Source organism: Xiphophorus maculatus, chromosome 6, assembly GCF_002775205.1.
Source record: "Xiphophorus maculatus strain JP 163 A chromosome 6, X_maculatus-5.0-male, whole genome shotgun sequence".
NCBI lineage: Eukaryota > Metazoa > Chordata > Actinopteri > Cyprinodontiformes > Poeciliidae > Xiphophorus > Xiphophorus maculatus.
Window position 1 is genome coordinate 23,529,411 of NC_036448.1, and position 15,932 is coordinate 23,545,342.

Below are 15,932 nucleotides of genomic sequence, written 5' to 3' on the forward strand. Positions count from 1 at the left end.
TTTCAATGGGGTTCAGTGCAGTGGCTCTTCATTTTTTCCAGAGTTGTATGTGGGATGGGGATAAACCGAAGTGATGACATATTCACATTCCCTCTGCAAAATCCTTTTCTTTTCATGATTTAAAACATCTAGAATCCAAAAACATGAATCATTTTCATTTTATCCGGACCTGCCTTTTTGAGCTGTAGAAACCTTGTGAGGCTGTGACAGCTGAATGAGAAACAACATCTGGAGGCAGTAGAGCGTAAATCAATCATGGCTTCCACCTGTTTTAAGAACTCCTGAACCTGTCAACTTTTTCTCAGAGCCGGAGCTTCGTTATCCTAATTGGCTTCAGTTGATAGTCTGTTTTCTGAGACACACCTACTGGGACCCGCATGGGATCAGAAACATTCAGCGTCGGGTAGAAACTAGTTACATTTACACAATTACATTAGAAAAATTTACTTTTAGGAGTATTTTCCTACATTGCACTTTTTACTTTTATTTGTGTAATTTTATTTTGAAGTATCGCTACTTCTGTATTCAGTTAAATTTTCTGGATTTTCTACCCACTGAATGAAAAACAAACATGTTTTTACCAAAAATCCAACAAACACAGACACACACCTGCAGTTTTGGTTAAAGATTCATACGTTTTTAATTGAAAGAAACTGATTAGGAAAAAAATTCTTTTGCCGAATTTTTTTTATTTAATTTTTTTTTACTTGTATGAATTATTGTCATTTTGGTCCTTAAACTAATTTGATCAGTTACTCAGTTCTTGAGTAGACTTTTTACTTGATACTTTTTTACTCTTACTTGAGTAAAATATGTTGAAGTAGTGTTACTCTTACTTTAGTACAATTTTTGGGTACTCTACCCACCTCATAATTTACTTCCACAAAACAAAGAGGAAAGAAATAAGGAATTTTATTGGCTCTAGTGGCCTTTATTTGATAGTTAATTGACAGGAAAGTAGGTAATGAGAGAAGACATGGGGCAAAGGTCGCCAGGCCGGGACTCGAACCTGTGACAGCCACGTCGAGGACTTACAGTACAGACCAAAAGTTTGGACTCACCTTTTCATTGAATTCAATGAGAAAGTGTGTCCAAACTTTTGGTCTGTACTGTATATATATATGTGTATATACACCCCTACACACACACACACACACACACACACACACTGGAACTGGAAGACTTTTGAAATATCCAAATTAAATAAATAAAGCAACAAATAAAATTTATTTTGAAGTCTTTGTAAACAAAATTGTCCTTCAGAAAAAGGGCCAGTTGAAACCAAAGCACCAGACTGAAGATTTTTATCATCCAATTTTTGGCAGAAACAAAGAAAAAAACAGAAACAATAAATCATGCCAATGGAATATATTGAGTTTGTTTCAATTTATCATGCGATTAACTGATTTATTGATTATTGTGACAGGTCTTGGTATGCGTCTATTTGAGCTACTGAGGCGAATTGCTGCACCTTAGAAACCCAGACAGCTGCTCTGGTTTCCCATTGGCAGAAATTCATCATCTGTGAATTTAGTAAAACTTCACCGCCTGCAGTCTAACATGTCTAACATTTCAAATTATTCAAGATGCAGCTTCAGATGTTCATACGAAAACTAAGCCAGAAACTTTTTCCCTTTTGGTTTTTGATGTATAATAATAATAAAGAGCTTTGTGATGCGGTGAAGTAAAGAGTCAGCAGCCTGTCAGGGTTCATCTGGCTCCGTCAGTGTGGAGACGTCTCTCCTTTTACCGGGTGGTGTCAGGTGGCGGGGGCTCGTCAGCGCCACCTCAGCCCAGAACTCCTGCTGCTGCTGCCATAATCAGAGAGGACAACGGCCTTATTTCTTCTGGGAAACTGCTATGAAAATACTGCAGGACGATTTGTCCTTTTAGAGTCTATTTTTATATTTGGTCATCAACTCATCATTAAAACATGTGAAGCTGATTCTCATTCTCCCTGAATTTAAGCTTATCATGCTGCACAATATTCCACTCTATTTTTACTTCTGCGTCCCTACTGCGAGCGTTTTAATCTTCAACATGAAGCCAAACAAAACTAAACGCTAAATTTCTTATTGTTTTTAGCAAACATCCAAACCTGCAAGCTTTGGCGTCGCTGGCAGACGGCAGCTAATTACCTCCCGCCTGAGGTGGAAATCTGCTTTTAACGAGGCATTTTTAATTTGCAGAGAGTAACCTGTTTGTTTTGAAGACATAACAAAATGAAGTGAAGATATTTGGAAACAACCAGAGAAAAATTAAAGCCCAAGATCAAACAAAATTGTCAAATATTCAGCATAAATTACCGAAAACTTATAAACTTACAAACTGTTGCAATTCTGCTATTATTAATATTATTGTTAGTATTTAATGAAGTTGTCCATTATTACCGGATTAATTTAACATATTAAAAATGATTGATGCTTGGTTATAATGGCATGTAAATATGAATTCATTATACCAGTTATAGATATGGATAAAAATGTAATCAAGTTAACAGTAATTTATTGGATGATGGTGAAAAAAGGGTGGATATGAAAATAAGTTTATACTTTTACCCTCTCCTTTGAACATGCAAATATACTTTACTGTTGTTTTTCTGGCTTTTGTTTTAAACTTATTGTCTCGGTATGTAACATTATTCTTTTATTACACTACATTTAGTAAAGTAGTGTAGAGTCAACGCTCAGCTTCAGTTATTACAACTAAAAACCAACGTTCTACTGCAAACAATGTAATAGACTTGAAATAAGACAAAACTAACTATCAAGTAACTTTTCAGCAAGATATGAGAGCTTGTATTAAATCAATAATTCCTTAATCTTGATGAAAATGTTCTGGCTAAGTGAAATAATCTGCCAGTGGAACTAGTTTTTCATCAAGTAAGAATTTATTGACTTACAACTAACTTCTCAGCAAGAAGTGGGAGCTTCCAAGTTAGTTTCTGTCTTATTTCAAGTGTACTAAGTTATCTGCACTAGAAACTTAACCAAAAATATCTGGTAAGATTTTTTTAAGTGCCCTCGTTTGAAACACTGAGATACTGCCCTCTTCAAGTGCAGCAAAGATAATGTAATGAAGTTTCATGTGCAATTGTGACACATTTGAGCCGCATTTTGTTTATGGAACTACTTTTATGTAGTTTAAAATATGTGCAAATGTTACTGCATCTGTTTAGTTTTTAAAATTTGCATCGTGTAGCCGACTGCTCTCATTTTGGGGGGAATAGCGCGTCAGTTTGCTGTCAAGTAGCTTGAGGGATTGTCAAGGATTGAAATGAGAATGGGCTCCGAGTCTCATTATGTGCTCAAACCAAACGATCTGACACACGGATCATTCAGAGAAACAGACATGTGGGCGGTTTGTGGGTCAGTCTAATTCTGAAACTGAAATCCTGAAAAAGCAGACAATTTTGCAGGGTTTTTCTCTCTAGCTCAGATCCTATTCTAAACATTTATCTTAAGATTACTCTAAATAGATTCACCATCCACCAGCATTGCTGTCAATACCAAAACTCTGAACATGTTTTTGTCACAAGCTGCTTTTAGGTGCAATGTGTCACCTTCATGGTGACTTTTCATTTCCTAATGAGAATCTGCCTCCTTTTGAGCAGTAACTGTTCCTCACTAAATTGCAGAAGCTGCCCATGAAGGACATTTTGCTCAGCTTTTAAAACAAAGAGGAACGGCAGCGTCATTGTTTCTTACAGTAACAGAAGCATTGTGGCTGCGATGGAGTGGATTTAAAAATTACAGATCGTATTTTTAATCACTCATTTGGAGATTTCAGAAGGTTTTCCCATCTATGACATCAGCAGCAGAATCAGCTTCAAATGTTTCTCTATTAGACTCAAATCTGGCTGCTGCAGTTTTACTTAATGTCAGTCAAACACCAAAGAGCCAACAGACTGAGGATGAAGACTAATTAATGGATCGAATGATGATGGATGGATGGATGGATGGATGGATGGATGGACAGTTAGATGGATGGATGGATGGATGGATGGACGGACAGTCGGATGGATGGATGGATGGAGAGTTGGATGGATGGATGGATGGACAGTCAGATGGATGGATGGATGGATGGATGGAGAGTTGGATGGATGGATGGATGGATGGACAGTTAGATGGATGGATGGATGGATGGACAGTCAGATGGATGGATGGATGGATGGATGGATGGATGGATGGACAGTCAGATGGATGGATGGATGGATGGGTAGACAGTCGGATGGATGGATGGACAGTCGGATGGATGGACGGACGGATGGATGGATGGATGGATGGATGGATGGATGGATGGATGGACAGTTAGATGGATGGATGGATGGACGGACAGTCGGATGGATGGATGGATGGATGATGGGTGAATGAACATGTATTGATGGAAACTTGGAAATCAACTAAATAAATATTACAGATTGTTAGTTTGTGACAAAATGATCCACCTAACAAACAAAACAACTTCCAGAACTCATAAATAAATAATAATATAATAAAAAATAATAATAATAATAATAATCAACCATTTTAAAATTTTTGATCTGAACCATAAAGATTGTTTAGTGAAATGATCTGTTATAAAACCCCAGCGATGGTCAACAATATCCTGCCAACTCATCCCAAAGGTCTCATCCGTTTCCGTTAGCTAACCGTCTTATGAAACGCATCAGAAACACCTTCAGAGCGCCGACTGAGCGCCGACTGAGCGCCGACTGGTCGCACCTTTTGGATCAGCTCTGTAAGCAGCTGTTCCTCAGTTTTACATAACAACCTGCAGGGTGTGAAGTTTCAACCTTCAGTCTCTGTTTCTCACAGAGCTGCTAACTCTCTCAATCTGGCTGCTTGTGTGTTAACCAGGAAGTGTGTGGGCGATGGCGCCTTTTCTTTCCTCGACTGATTGTGGGCCACTTTGGTGGAGCTTACTTACAGACGACACTTTCTGGAAATTAAGCTGAAAAATACAGCTCTGTAAAAATGAAGAGCCCACTGCACTGAACCTCCTGGTTATTCCACCAAATATTGATTCCTGAACTCTTCCTGAGTTAAAACATTAGTATTGTTGTTTCTAAATGAATATTAACTTGTTTTCTTTCCATTATTTGAGGTCTGAAAGCTCTGCATCTTTTTTCTTATTTTGACCATTTCTCATTTTCTGCAAGTAAATGCAAAATTATTTCTTGGGAATTTGTTGACAATTCCTCAATATCTGCCAATGGAACTAGAACTTTTTAATCAATATTAAGAAATTATTGACTTAATACAAGCTCCTATATCTTGCTGAAAAGTTACTTGTAAGTTAGTTTTCTTTTATTTTAAGTGTAACAAGATATTTGCACTAAAAACTAGATCAAATCTACTTTGGTAAGATTTTGTGTTTTTGCAGTGTACTTCTGTAAAAAGCAGTGCACTGTTTCCAGAAGTAATAATGGATGCCGCCATCTATGGATCTATTTGAAGTTACTCAGCAATGGGAGCCGGAAAGATCATAACACAGCAAAGGAAGCGAATAAAAAGAAAGAGCAACTAAAAGCAACGGCCTTTTGTGGCGCATTGATTGCAGCTTCTGTAGAGAAGATTGGATGTGAAGTCAGAGCGAAGAAGAAATGTAGTACAATTTGAAGAGTACCCAAAATTGTACTCCAGTAATAGTAGCACTACTTCAACATATTTTTACTCAACCAGAAGTAAAAAGTAGCCGTCCAAAAAATTACTCGAGAGTAAAAAAGTATTTGATTAAAAAAGTATTAACCAAATACTGAGTGACTGATCAAATGATCAATCATTTAATATTTTTAAATTACATCATCAGATGGACCAAAATGTAAAGTTAAGTGGAAATGTTGGTATTTTAAGGACAAAAATGACAATAATTCATATAAGTAACAAAAAATAACAATCAGGCAAAAATTTTTTTTTCAAAATCAGTTTCTTTCATTAAAAAAACGTCCAAAACTTTAACAAAACTGCAGGAGTGTGTCTGAGTCTGGTGAATTTTTGGTAGAAACATGTTTGTTTTTTATTCAGAGGGTAGAAAATCCAGACATTTTACTCAAGTAAGAGTAGAAATATTTTGTAATAAAATTACTCAAGTAAAAGTAAAAAGTGCAGTGTAGTAAAAATATTCCTATAAGTAAATTAAAAAAAAAAAAGTCACTCAAGTAAATGTAATTGAGTAAATGTAACTAGTTACCACTCATCTCTGCCTAGCAGTGATTGTTTGGGACTGTGGAGAAAACCCACACAACATTATTTCCTGCTGCATCTTCTCTGGTTAATGTTTTTCTTGCCTGCCTTTAAATGTTTGTAGGCGGCCATGTTTTTGCAGTTTGCATCCATTTTTGGATGATTGACTGAACAACGTTCAAACTCTGCTTTTAACTCCTAACTTGTCTTAATATAGTTGTTGTTATGCATTATGTTTTCTAAAAAATCAATGAAGTCTTTCCACATTATGCTGACTATTTAGAGTTGCTTTTGAACCATAAGAAATGGAACATTGACCAACATATCTGATGTGCGTTGATGATTTTAATGACGGCATTTGACAAAATTAAACAAAATGTAACTAGTTTTCACAATTGTTGACTATATAATGTATTTTTTTCTAAAACATTTTCATTTTCTCCAACATCAGTTATTGTCACTGTAACATGACTAAAAAGAAGAAGAATATATGGCAATAATAAGTTCTTGCAGCTTTACCAGCCACTTTCTGCCATGAAAATGGTGACTTAATACTTTAAATGCACTAATGCCTTTATTTCAGTTTGAACAGAGCGTTTTACAGGTCCTCACAAGTCCTTTATAATTACCGCATGTCACTGCTAATGAATAAAAAGCTGGTCTTACCGGCGACAGGCTCTTCAGAGGGAAACAGCTTGTTATCCAAAGTCATGCTGATGTTGCAGAAAACCTCCTCCTCATCTCGATCAGCATCCAGCTGAAACAGATGAAAGGAAAATAATATTAACTGTGGTGTTTAAAACTTTCTTGACGTTACCTTTTGTTGCTTCTCCCTTTGTTCCTGGCGGAGTTTGACAGATGAATAAGGCTTGAAATGAGCCGAGGGGCTCTCGGGTCGTTCTGCATTCAGAGCACACCGGAAGCTTTATGAACACTACATTAATTAGCTTCTCCTGGGTGTCGATCGGCCCCTTTCAGAGCCTTTAGAAGCCGGCTCGCTTCCTCTACATGATCAGGAAGAAAGAGGGCCGTGACGAATAAGGTTTCTGAGTGAACTTGAGACTTCACTTGGCTAATCTGCTTCCAGGAGACCCTTATGTGCCATTCAGAAGAAATTACAGCAGCTGAAAGGCAAAAAGTGACCACAGACTGTAGAAGGTGCCACAGTAAGACGGCAGTTTCATCTAAATGCACTGCAGTCTTTGATTACAACAAAATATTTAACCAAACAATTCACATGGATCTGTTTATCATGTCTATGCAGAAGATTTTGTTATAGTGGCTTAGGGAACAGGATCATTTACTCACAATTAGCCTGTTTATCTTAGCGTAGCTTAATCATATACAACTGTATTTTTAGCGCCGTTAAGCTAACTCTTCTACAACTTATCAACTTAAAGTGGAAATTATTTAACCATTATATACTACAAATGGCAAACAGCTGTTTATTTATTCCCCTTTCAACTCACAATTAGCCTGCTAAATTAGCATAGCTTAACTGCATACAACACTATTTTTAGCACTGTTAAGCTAACTCTATTGAACTATCAACTTAAAGTGAAAATTATTCAGCCATTATAGACTAAAAATTGCAAACATTGACTCCCTTTTCTACTCACAATTTAAGTGTTTATCTTAGAGTGGCTTAATTGTATACAACACTATTAGTATATTCACAATTAGCCTTTTTAGCATGGCTTAGTTTTATACAACTGTATTTTTAGTGCCGTAACACTAACTCTATTCAAGTTATCAACTTAAAATGAAAATTGCTGACACATTATAAACTGCAAATTTCAAACAACTGTTTTAATTACTTCCTTTTCTAGTCAAAATTACCCTGTTTAGCTTAGCGTAGCTTAACTGTACATTTTAGCGAAGTTAAGCTGACTCTATTCAACTTAACTTAAAGTGAAAATAATTGAACCATTATAAACTACAAATTGCAAAGAACTGTCTACCCGCTTTTCTGCATTATGAAGAGTTTTTTGTGCAGTAGTTTGAGGCTGCTTTTTCTTCTTATTATTATTAAACATCATATACATCAGCCTGCCGATGGGACTAAAGATGGAAATTAGCCGTTTGGCTATAATCACATGTATATGCTTGTAAATGTTACTTAATACATAATGTTCCATTTAAAAATAATATAAACTTGAAACAATCAACAACAACAAAAAATATTAATGGCAGTTATAAAACAACAAAAGGACCAGTCCTGTCACCTACTGGCTTGAACTAATACTGAACTTCCTGCTGAATCTTCGTCAGGAGAGAAACTGGCTGCACACTCCAAACTTAAAGTAAGTGGTGACAGTGGGAGTCAGCAGAAATGTACAAAAAGGATAGAGCTTTACAGATGACAAGCTTCCTCTGGAGGTCACCATGGTAACAACAACCCCCCCCACCAAAGGATGAGAGCCTGCATCTAAGTGTGAGATGCGTGGGAGACTCCCTGGAGTCTACCTGCAGAGGAGCAGGAGAGGGGATCAGGCTGAGCGTTACTCAGACAGGTCTGTGGCACCGGAGAACAACTCGCCGCGCTTCCCTTCACAGCCACAACCATCACCCTCAAAAAGGCCGATCCACGCAAATATACACCAGAGTCAAACATCATTCAACTTAGAGGTTTTTTAAATGTTTTCTTTCATTTTAATGTGTAAATGCCTGATTGTGAGAACAGAGCAGGAATAGGTGAAAATGTTCCCTGAGGTGCATCATTTACATTAGCTGTGAATTCTTTGTTTATTAAACCGTTTAATCATTAATATTTTTCAGACTATACAGAACAAAATTAGGCTGAAAATAGTTTAAATTTTAAAAAATACCAAAATAACCAAATGCATACAAAACTCCCAGACATTTTTGAAGATGAATACAAAGAAAGTAAAGATTTAAATGTGACCTATTATGCTTCCTTGAACAGGTTAGCTAAGGTCTATGAGCTACAAAAAACTTGTTCATTACTTTTTTTGCACATCATTTTTAGATAAGATTTTATTTCGGCCTATTTTGAGCTGTTTTAGGGCATCTTGTCTCTTTAAATCCAAATAATCTCCTGGCCACATCCCCTAACTCAACGTTTATACTCGCATGTTAAAATGGCTGCAAACAGATGCACAATTATACAACCGTGCATCTTTGAAAAGCAGAAGTAGAGCCTCGTGCACAGCCAATAAAAACCAGTAAGTGGTTTCTGAATAGTTAGACGACGACAAAACACTTGTCTTTTCCAGCAGCCATTGTACTGCATATAAACTTCAAATGTAGTTTTACATTTGATCAGTAAAACTAACTGATCAAATGTGCTGGAGCTCCACTTGGGTTGCTAGGTGACGGGCTGTCAATACCAGCCCAGTTTTACTGATCAGACTGATGCCTATGTGTTAAAAAATAACTAATATTGAACTATACCGATATTGATGCAAATATATTGTGCATACCTGTTTTAAACAGTACTGTAGCATCTTTAAGCTTACTAAAAATCTATTATTAGCAAATAAAAAGTCAGCATTATAATATTTTTACTTTTACACATAGTTCATATTAACATTTGTAATCGCAAACATCTCAAAACAAGAAGAAGATTTGAGGAAAACAGTCAAGTATTTCACACAGAGCTTTAAGCAGCATCTCCTTCTGTACTGTAAAGCTATTTCTGTTCTTTCAGTGCAATCTGTTTGATCATACAGCTATTTTTACTTTTTGGGAGGTTCTCAAACAGTTGAAGTTATATATAAATGAGAATCTGTCAAGGATTTATATTTGACTCAAACGTTTGTTTAGGATATTTAGAAATGGATTTAACGATTGAACGATATTGTTAGTTTATCTCCAGAACAGGATTTCATAATAAAATGCTTCACAGACATCTGAAAACAAACCAGAAATGCCTCCTGTGTTTGTTTACATCTGCCTGGATTCTGACGTCGTTCAGGCAGGGAAGCGCTGAGCTCACTCGGGGAATATTTAATTAGCTCAGCCAGATTTCCTAGAATGACACGACGGCTTCAATCCTGGCCTCAACAAACAATTACCTCCACTCTCTGCAATTTGCAGTTGGTGCCTTCAGAGATCAGTAGATGCTTGTGTGAGCAACTATTGTTGGTAAAAAAACAACAACAAATCCCCCCAGCTGCTTAAATGTAACGTTTGAGGTGGGAAACTTTGTGAAAACAGAATATTTCAAACACTGTTGAACATGTTGTTTTAAATGGAAAAAAGACGAACAATTAATTGACTTGTTTTAATCCAGCAGTGATTTACATCCAGTGTTTATAAGAGAAGTCGAAGCTCCACACACCAGAGTCTGACATTGAAATAAAACAAGCTACTCTAATAACGAAGGCCTCCACTGGGCAGAACCATTAAGACTCACACATTAGTTCATGCATGAGTTTAGGAGCCATTAGGACTCAGCTGAGATTTTTCCAATTATATCCTCTGGTTATTACGATACAGAGGAGGATTAGGGCCACTGGGAAGACAATCACTCTTTTTCCCTCCGAATCCTGAATTTAATCTGAGAATTCTGACTTTAATCTGTCAATCCTGATTTAATCCATATATTCAGATTTTAATCTGTGAATTCTGACTTTTCTCAAAATTCATACTTTTTCCTCATAATTCTGACTTTAATCTGAGAATTCTGACTGTAATCTGTGAAATCTGACTTTAATCTGTGAAATCTGACTGTAATCTGAGAATTCTGACTTTAATCTGTGAAATCTGACTGTAATCTGAGAATTCTGACCTTAATCTGAGAATTCTGACTGTAATCTGAGAATTCTGACTTTAATCTGAGAATTCTCACTGTAATCTGAGAATTCTGACCTTAATCTGAGAATTCTGACTGTAATCTGAGAATTCTGACTTTAATCTGAGAATTCTGACTTTAATCTGTGAAATCTGACTTTAATCTGTGAAATCTGACTGTAATCTGTGAAATCTGACTGTAATCTGTGAAATCTGACTTTGTTCAGAATTCACTTTTTTTTCTCATAATTTTGAATTGAACAAAAAAATGATTTCTCCTGTCTTAAGTCTCACTGAAATAAGCTCAGCATCCAATCAATCAATCAATCAATCAATCAATCAATCAATCAATCAATCAATCAATCAATCAATCAATCAATCAATCAATCAATCAATCAATCAATCAATCAATCAATCAATCGTGTTTTATTAATAAGTAAAGATAAGGTTGAGCTGTTAATCCAACACATAAAATTTTGAGATTTCTTTATTGTTTATATAGCAACTGTCATGGCTTTGGCCTTAAAATTTGAGGGATTATTGGTAAAATTTGAACAGTTTTATTGGGTTGAAGACGAAGGAATATTTAAATCAACAAACTGGAAGACTGTTTCCTTATGATTGTAATTTAAAGTAAAATAAATCAAAAACCAAGTTGTTCAGGAGCTGAAAAGCTAAAAATAATTAAGAGACAAACCATTTCTTTGACCAAAAAGTGAATCAATTTTTCAGAGTTTTCAGAAGTACAGATGTATATTTGGAAGAGAAGGCTTCACTTCGGATTTTGAACAACCTCACAGATAACGCCGAATGCAATTATTACTATTATTACTTTAAGAGTGCTTCTGTTTCTGACAGCCTTTTGTTTTCTGAGGCGTAAAACGAAGTGATTGCAGGGAAGATTTGATGAACCAGACAGACTCTGAGAGCGAAGACAAGTGATGCTGTTTGTTCCACGCTCGCCTGACAGAAAGTGGCAACAGCAATTTACAGCAGGTTCATGCCATCGATAAGGCCTCAAAACGTTCAAATCACAGAGCGAGGACTGCAGACGTGCTTTCATTTACGGCTGTAAAAGGAGAGGAAATTGGGTTTACTCCAGGTGTTTCTACTGAAATACAGCGTTTGGGAGAAAAGAAGAAGAAGAAAACTTACTGAAAAAGGACTTTTAAGATAAAACAAGTTGCCCATCAACTGATCAAATATTTGAAACTATGAACCCAAAACCCCCCAAAAGGATTAGATTAGACATGTTTTATCTGAGTGACATTGGAAGACCTCAGGACAGTCCAGATTTTTCCCCCCCTCATTATAAAATTAAAAGTTCTTCCAGTTTGGTTGGTTCTCCTCCCTTTCAAAGTCTGTGATGAAGATGTTTTTTTACTCTACTAGATTCCACATTATGGTTATTGTGTTGCAGTTGGCTTCAGAAAAAGGTTTATTTTGGGTTGAGGATCTGTCTGGACAGCCCACTAGATGCTCCAGTTCAGCATGGCGGACATTTTTTTTTGTCCTACAAAGACCAGGATCTTTAAATTTACCTGTTATGCTTCCTTGGAGAGGTTAAGATGGGTCTATGAGTTACATAAAACAAGTTTCTTACATTTTCTTTAAATACAATCCTTCTTAGATGATGAGATTTTACTCTGAGCAGTTCTGCCTATTTTGAGCTCGTTTCACGTTGAGCCGTTTTAGGGCGTCTTTTCACTTTAAATCCATATAATCTGCTGCTGGCCACGACCTCATTTCAGTGTTTACAGTCGCATCTGAAAATGGCTGAAAAAAGATGTGGAATTATACAACGGTACATCTTTGAAAAGCAGAAGCAAAGCCTCCTGCACAACCAACAGCAGGTGGTTTCTGAATAGTAAGTCAACAACATAACAATTGTCTTTTCCAGCAGCCATTGTACAGTGCATACAGCGGTAAAAATCAAAACATGCAATAGTTGCCTTTAAAGTTCTGCGTTGGATATTTAAACCAGACGTTTCACTGAAATGAAAACGTTTGACGACACAAAGCAGATTCAGTCGCTGTGGCTTCATTCTCCATTTAATATTTTATTTCCCAGTTTTTCTTGAGAACAAGGTGGTAGTACTTTTATTTCTTCTCTGCTGTTTTTATGCCTCCTTCTCGCTTACTACACGAGTCAGTTTCGAATGTTGCCTTAACAAACAGTTACAGTTTAAACTTTCAGTGTGTCTTTATGTTTACTGTATCACAAATGTTTTACGTGAATGGTCTGCGAAGTCAGTGTGTGAATGGTAACACACATCGACTTCAGAGAAAGATGAGATTTAAAGTGAATCAAGAAGTTGTTTGTGTTGTAGCCTTGGGGAAAACAACAGTTTTTAATTCATGTTTTGTTGCTAAAAGGTTTATCAGAATTCTTTTGACACTAAATTGATTTTCTTTTATCAAGGTTGATTCAAACTTCACTAAATACTCAAAAACATCACAGAAAACTAGCCAACATGTCAAAGAATATAAACCATTTAGCAATTTAACCACTAAATGAAGCAACTTTTATTATTTGAGCCTGTCACATATTTTATTATTGTTAGAAAGAATGAAAACTGTTTCATTACCTTGACAGGATTCTTATGTTTTCAGCAAGCTTTAAAGGATTTACTTTTCCTTTAAAGATTTTGTATTTAATGAATTGTAGAAATTCTGAAGCGTAAATGATATGTATATAACTCATATTGCCTGGAACAATTGCAAGAATAAAAGAGATAAAACGGTGAGTAATTTGTGAGAGGTAAATTTTTTATGGGACAGATTAAGAAGAATGTTTCATTATTAAAGAGATGCAACCTTGCAGAATAAATGATTTAGTGTTTTAATTAGGCAGACTCCGTTGGCAACTGCACAAAGGTTTTGGAGAGATGTGAAACAGAAAATTATTTCCCACTTCAGTTTAACTTCTTAAAAAAATATTATATGTGCTAAAATGAGAAACTGTGTATTTCTTTTGGATTCTGAAGTCTTGAGTCAAAATTTATTAGTTGCAAATTTACAAAGTGACTCCTGCATGTTTATAAAAAAGCCTGCTGCAAATAACAGTTATTTATTCCTGAAGTATTGTTTATAACATGAAATATAATTATAATAGTAAAAAAATAATCTCTGCTTTTACGTTTAAACGATTGACATCAGGCTTTGGTAAGGTTTCAAAACGTTTGATTTATGGAGCTCGGATTACAGACATGTTTATCACAAAACGTCTGCATTTAAAGTACTGCAGGATCAGGGTCTCTGTTTCTTTTTTGCACAATCTGTGCAGGTTCTGGTTCTGCTGGAGCTTTCTTCCTGTTACAGAGGAGGTTTTTCTCTCCACTGTTGCTACATGCATGCTCAGTCTGAGGAATTGCTACAAAAATCGACAAAACGCAAACAATTATATACTGTCACCAAGTCCAGGAGAAATGAATGTTGCAATTCTTTTGCTCTGTTTCCATTGACCATAAAACTGAAGAAATCAAAACTGCAAAAACAAATTCGCTTAGTGGAAACGTGATGTGGTTTTTCAGCCATATTGAAATAGTATTTCACAAAACTGCAATGGAAACACTTTTTTTTTTTTGCATCAAACGAGTCACATGATCAACAACCAGATGTTACTTTTGACGGAAATGACAAAGAAGACGACAGGAAGTGGTTGGAGGATGTTGGTTTATTTTTGTTTTTTTTGCACAATGTGCAGCTGGCTCATAAAAAGTTGTAATTCGAACACGTCAAATCCATAGTTCTTCTGTAAAATCACTGACTACAATTTCCCCAAACGCAGCTTCATGTAGCCGCTCTGAAGTATAAGAGGTTTGTTGCTCCAACGCCTGAATCAAACACTAACATCTCCTTTGATGGCTGATAGACGATGAACGCTGGCGCTATGATTTTTTATGACTTAGATCGAAAATGGATTAAACTAATTTGAACTATGAACTGAACTTGACGTTTGATAACTAGATGGATTGTCTGTGTCTGAACTGAAATGGCTTTCTTGTAAAATGACAATACAATATTTGTTGTGAATTGGCGCTATACAAATTAAACTTTAAGTTTTAATTAGGGTTTGTAGGTTTTTAATGTTAAGTTTTATGTTTTTGTTCTGATTTCTTATTTCCCCACTCTGACCTGTGGTTTGTCCTAATTAGTTGCTCTCTCCTCACACCTGCTCCTTACTGCGTTAGTCGTGCCACCTGCTAAGAGCCCCTCTCGATGTTCACCCGGTGTAAATATAACAGCAAGAGAAAAACAGCAAGAATCTCGTTGTTTTTGTCTGTGACTTCAACTTCTTTGCTGCTTGAATAACAATTTTCATCATCACGCCTGTGTCGCCACATGCCTCCATTCAGGTTCCACAATTTTATGATAATCTGAAAATGTGAGATTCAGTGCAAACACCAACACATCCAGTTATCTAAATCTCACATCCTGTGACATCTTAAAGTTTTTCTCCTGGGTCACACAGGTATTTCCAGCCCTGTGTTCTCTGCACACATAGCGGGGATCTCAAGAAGCAAATACAACTTTTCATGAATACTAAAACCAAAGTCCAGAGAAATGCCGTACAGGTGAAGGAAATGGCTTCATGACAAACATGGATATTGCACAGGTGCAGGTTGATGGAAACAAAGTGAGTTCACAAGAGCCTGGAAGAATAGAAATATGAAAAAGCAATGAAGAAACAAAAGACTTTCTGTAGATTTGAAGGATAAATTGTCTAATTTATGTTAGTTTCAAAGTGAATTCTTTGAAACTAACATAAATGAAAAACTATCCTTTCACAACAGAGAGATAACATGGGTTGGAAATGATATCTATCATTTCCAAGCCATTTCTTCCAAACATACAAACAAAACAGTTTTTATGAGAATTGGGATTTTTTCTTTCTGCCTCTTCATTGACTCTTGCTTACATTTAATTTAGCAAGGCATAAAAGTATTGTTTTTATTCCTATCAAGTTATTTTGTTGGTTCCAAAGATGTG

At 36.0% G+C, this 15,932-nt stretch overlaps 1 protein-coding gene across 1 annotated transcript in view; it reads right to left on the reverse strand.

Moving 5' to 3' along the window:
- ak5 (adenylate kinase 5) overlaps window positions 1-15,932 on the reverse strand; it is a 97,552-nt gene that overhangs the window by 38,484 nt on the left and 43,136 nt on the right. Inside the window, exon 7 of the mRNA XM_005811454.2 lies at window positions 6,852-6,942. Within this exon, the coding sequence (XP_005811511.1) occupies window positions 6,852-6,942 (91 nt within the window). The remainder of the gene's footprint in view (window positions 1-6,851; window positions 6,943-15,932) is intronic.